The 4,740-nt window shown below is 48.8% G+C and overlaps 1 protein-coding gene across 2 annotated transcripts in view; it reads left to right on the top strand.

Annotated features, from left to right (window-relative positions):
* The window catches only part of USP35 (ubiquitin specific peptidase 35), a 44,992-nt gene that overhangs the window by 29,823 nt on the left and 10,429 nt on the right, over positions 1-4,740 (top strand). For both annotated transcript variants that reach the window (XM_019524440.1, XM_019524441.1), the window contains 3 exons: positions 569-727; positions 1,137-1,330; positions 1,418-1,511. In XM_019524440.1, the coding sequence (XP_019379985.1) occupies positions 569-727; positions 1,137-1,330; positions 1,418-1,511 (447 nt within the window). The remainder of the gene's footprint in view (positions 1-568; positions 728-1,136; positions 1,331-1,417; positions 1,512-4,740) is intronic.

Consider the following 4,740-nt stretch of genomic DNA (forward strand, 5'->3'; position numbering starts at 1 on the left):
GTTTTTTTTTTTTGTTCCTTTTTTTTTTTTTTTTTTATTTGAGATAAAGAGTTAATTTGAAAAGCTGTATGGGCATATCTGTCCCTACCCATCTGATGGCAACAACACTGCTGTCATTTATACAAAATGAGATAAAATTATACAAATCAGATGTGTCAAGATTGGTTCAGCCAGAAAATTGCATCTCCTACTTCAAGAGGAAGCTACTTAGTGCTCTGTTTCAGCCAGAGACACCCCACTCCCTAACAAGTGCAGGGGCGTATTTATAGGTGGCAGAGGCCAGTCTGCACAAAGGATGAAATTTTCCCTGTGCAAAAGCTAGTGCGAGACCCTATGCCATGTGTAAGGCCTATCTGAACATCAAAAGAAGCCATAAATCAATGGGACTTTGAAGTCGATGGGAATTTTGCTGTAGGATCAGGCCATAAAAGTGACGCATGAACCTCGTGTCTTAGCCTTCTGCGGGGGGTGACTTTCACCCACATACTTCAACCCTGTGGTGCTGTGTGAGCCACAGAAGCACAACTAGCATGAGCCATTGCTAAATGAGTGCACTTTGCTCTTTCAGCTGCTTCCTCACGTCCCCCGGCTGGTGGCATCTCTGAAGAAGGAAGATTCGAACTCTGCAACGAGCTGCCTGGAACAGCTGGCCGAGCTGATCCACTGCATGTTCTTCCGGTTTTCGGGATTTCCAGATCTCTACGAACCAGTCCTGGAGGCAGTCAAAGTAAGGCAGGCAGCTCGATACTGGGTCTCTGAACCACATGTTACATGCTGCGTGGGTGGAGAGGAGGAATCGGTGTTTGCTGTTTAGTAGCAGACAGACCTTCTCACCGTTAGAGGAGTCTGGAGTGCGACCCCTTGTGAGGACAGCTCTCGCTCTGGGGGCAGAGAGTGGTTCAGATTATGAAACTGGATCCCATTTGGGTCCAGCTTTGAGGCAGGGACTTTCTTTAATGTGTCTGGACAACACCTAACACCATTGTGTGTATGACACGTACACATACTCGATTGGTCTCTCTTGGCTTGCCAAGGGGAAGAACAGCTCTCTGAGGCTCTAACTGAGGAGTTCATAGTTCTGTCACAGCATGCAAAATGAATTGGGGGCTGATGCAGCATCTTTGGTTATTTCTAAGGCTCTCCCGATTCCCAATGAGGACCGAATTAAACATTTACTGGGGCAGAACGCTTGGACCTCCCAGAAGAATGAGCTGGCCTGTTTCTATCCACGCCTAGCTTCTAAGTCAGAAACGGGAAAGATTGGCTTAATTAACCTGGGGAACACCTGCTACATGAACAGCATCATCCAGTCCCTTTTCATGGCCTCAGAGTAAGTTTCTTTCCTCCCTGATGAAAGTGGTGTGGCCCAGATTGTGCTTCCCCTAGGAGTAATTCTCTCCTGTCTCTGGTTTTACAGCTTTAGACATTCGGTGCTGAATTTAACGGAAAGCAATGCACAGCCCCTGATGACAAAGCTCCAGTGGCTCTTTGCATTTCTGGAGCACAGTCAGGTAATCAGTTCATGTTCTAGTGATCGTTTGGACTGTCGACTGCAGAAAGGCTCATTTCGGCATTACGTCCTGCCAGGTTTAAGTGCTGATCAGAGGCCTGTGTGTCCTGATGTATTATGTAAAGCAGTGGCAACAGCCTTTTTGGCAAGCGTGCCACAAATTAAGCCCTGTACCCATTCTGAGTGCCACTCTGATTCCCTTCCCTGCCCAATCCGCTGCTCTGCTTTTTGCTCCCTGCATAAGTTAATGCTTGCCCTCTCCCTGGTTTGCCGTGTGGTGCACACAGGCTGCCTGTGTCACTTGTATCATGCATGCTATGGCTTGGCTGCCCCTGATGTAAAATATCCACTCCTGTTTCGACTGTGGGGATAGATAAGGGATAAGAACTTTGCTTGTGACTGAGCTCACAACAAATTGCAATGTCCCTTGGTTTGATCACTGCCACACTTAATGACAGGCATTAATATGTTACAGAGATGAATGAGATTGCACTTGTTGGGACTCTTCCTGCAGGCTGTTTGCAGACCTCCTCACATGGAGCTCAGACTTTGAACATGGCCTTTATGGCTGTAAAGATCTCCAGGTTTTGAATTGGGGCCTTTCCCTTTTGGGTGCCCAGTTTGCAATTCCTTCAATAAATTGGTTGGCAGAGAACTGGGTAGTCGCTTGTTCCTGGCTCATTACCAGCTGTTTTGAGAGAAGCTGAGAATACACTTTTCATAGAGGAAAAGTGTATTTTTTCCACTGTTCCTGTTTCTTGGTGTCCATTGCCCCAGCTGCCAACAGTATTTAGCAGCCAGTGGTAGAGGGGGTGGTATGTGTGGTTATGAATGGGGGCCCCAGTGGGCCGCACCTGCCTGGGAAGGGAGATGTTGACTAAACAACCTGCCTGTTAAGAGGTGGGCTATATGTGGAAAGCATTGGAGATTGCACCCCCCCACCTTGGTTCATAGGAGGCCCCCAATCATACAGTGCAGGGGTGGATTTAATGCTGTCACACCCGCCCTACATGTTTGCTGCTTTGTACTCTCTTATGGAGCACTGGAAGGGGCTTCTGGTTCCTTGGGGTCACAGGCAATGGTTGGTCAAAGGATCTCCAGGATTATTTGCTCTGGGCCTTTTCTGTGCATCACAACTAGAGAGCACCTCATAGAAAATAAACCATGCAAACACTGCAGGCAAAGAGCAGGACTGACAGGGTCTCTCCTCATGCAGTGGCAGGGAATTCACAAGGTTAAAATGGGGGAGCTCAACCTTCAGCCTATGGGCCAGATCCAACCTGCGGAGCTGTATCATTCAGCCCACTGGGTTCCCTACGGGTATGGAAAGTTGGTGCCAAGGGAGCATTGGCAGTGGCACTGCTAATTGCTGCCTCCCTGCTGCCAAATTTCTGGACCAGCGGGGAAACCCACGGGCTAGATAATGTGGCCTTGTGTGCCAGATCATGCCAGCTTATGGCTGGTGCAGGGTTGGATCAGAGTGGTACAGGGCTGGATCAGGGAGGTGGCTGGATCCAGTAGGTGAGTCGTGTACGGTGTGAGACCAGATAGGGTTGATATGCAGCCTGATTGGGCCAGCAGACCAACCCCATGTGGGATCCAGGCCATGGGCTGACCCTCCACCACTTGTTCGGCTCATGTGGCCAGGAAGTTGGGTGCTACTAGATTAAAACATGCTCAGGGTATCCGAGGGAAAAGGAATAAAGCCTTTACATGGGCAGCATGGGTAGCCAGAGTTATAAGAGTGAATATGTTTTGAAAGAGCTTTGGAAGAAGCAGACACCTTCATGCTCCAGGGGATAAACTGGGGATCAGAGGGAAGCTCTTGGAGGCCAGGTCTTCTGTCTCCCCACTACTGCAGGATTTCTTCCTCAGAAGCCAAAACAGGATACTGAGCTGGATGGAGTCGCTGGTGTGCTGCAGGGGGGCAATTCCTGTAGTCCTAAGAGAAAGGATGAAGACGAGTCAGACGGCCCTAAATTCTCACTTGTGCATGCACGGACATTGCAGACAGCATAGCACAGACCCTCAGACCAGCAGCGTGAGATTATCTAAGATGATTTAAAATGCTCCTGCACCTGCCAAATGTGCTGTGAGAGTTTAAGGCAGCTCAGCCGCTAGTTCATCTTTAGTTTCATTTGACAGAGGTATAATTTATTCTTCTATAGCATCTTTTCACCTGAGGCTCTTAACATGCCTTATAACTGTGGGCACGTTTCACTGTTCCTTTTTTACAGGCATATGTGTTTGGGAGAGGGAAATTGAGGAAAACTGAAAATTGACAACGGTCTTAAATGACTTGACTGACATGACACAAGTCAGTGGCAGAGCTGGTGCTAGAAGCCAGTTTGCCAAGTCGGGTTCCCTCACTTGAATTAGTGAGCACTCCCTGCTAACAGCAAAATGATGAGTGTGCTCAGCAGTGTAGATAAGTTTTGCTGAAGTGAGGCGAAATCCTGAAGCGGTCCCCCTGAGGTGAGACCTCCCCGCTGGGGACAAGAAGGGGCTCTACCCCACAGTAGATGTGCGGGCCACACGGAGGGTGCAAATTTATAGCTATGTGGTGGCTTCCTGAGCAAACAGTGGCCTGAGATCATCTGTCCTCCTCTCCCCCTTCTCTTTATCTTTGCCCCCGCATCTGCCCTACCTCGTGAGTTAGCCATGTGCTAGCTCATATTAGGGCAGTAATTCTCTGCCTTTTCAGACTTGAGGCACCCCCTCAATAGAGTCAAAGCACTGCATTAGAAAATGTAGCTCCTAGTTTTCACCTTTTTTTTGAGTGCAGAAAAATACTAGATCAATTCTTCTGTTGCAAAGAACTCAGAGAGACTACAACAGAAGCACAGCACCCTAGAAAAGTAGGACTGGAAAAGACCTCCAGAGGTCATCTAGTCCAACGCCCTGCCTGAGGCAGGATCAGCACTCTCCAAACCGTCCTCTACAAATCCATAATCTAAGCTCTTCGTAAAACTTGGCACAACACAAGACGTCACACCCTAACCTGCCACAGGTAAAGCAGGGGGACCGCGGCAGCCAGCATCCTGCTTCTAGAAAAGGTTGTTAATGTATGCTCAAAAGAGCCCAGGTAGAGGGCCATGCCCCCTGCTACAGAGGAAGGCAACCCCCCCATAGTCTGTACCATTATGACCATGGGGTAAAATTCCTTCCTGACCCCAAATACAGTGATCGGTCTGCCCCTGAGTGGACGGGCGAGACCCTATAGCCAGGAA

Source organism: Gavialis gangeticus, unplaced genomic scaffold (assembly GCF_001723915.1).
Source record: "Gavialis gangeticus isolate Ggan-Ray unplaced genomic scaffold, GavGan_comp1, whole genome shotgun sequence".
Classification (NCBI taxonomy): Eukaryota; Metazoa; Chordata; order Crocodylia; family Gavialidae; genus Gavialis; species Gavialis gangeticus.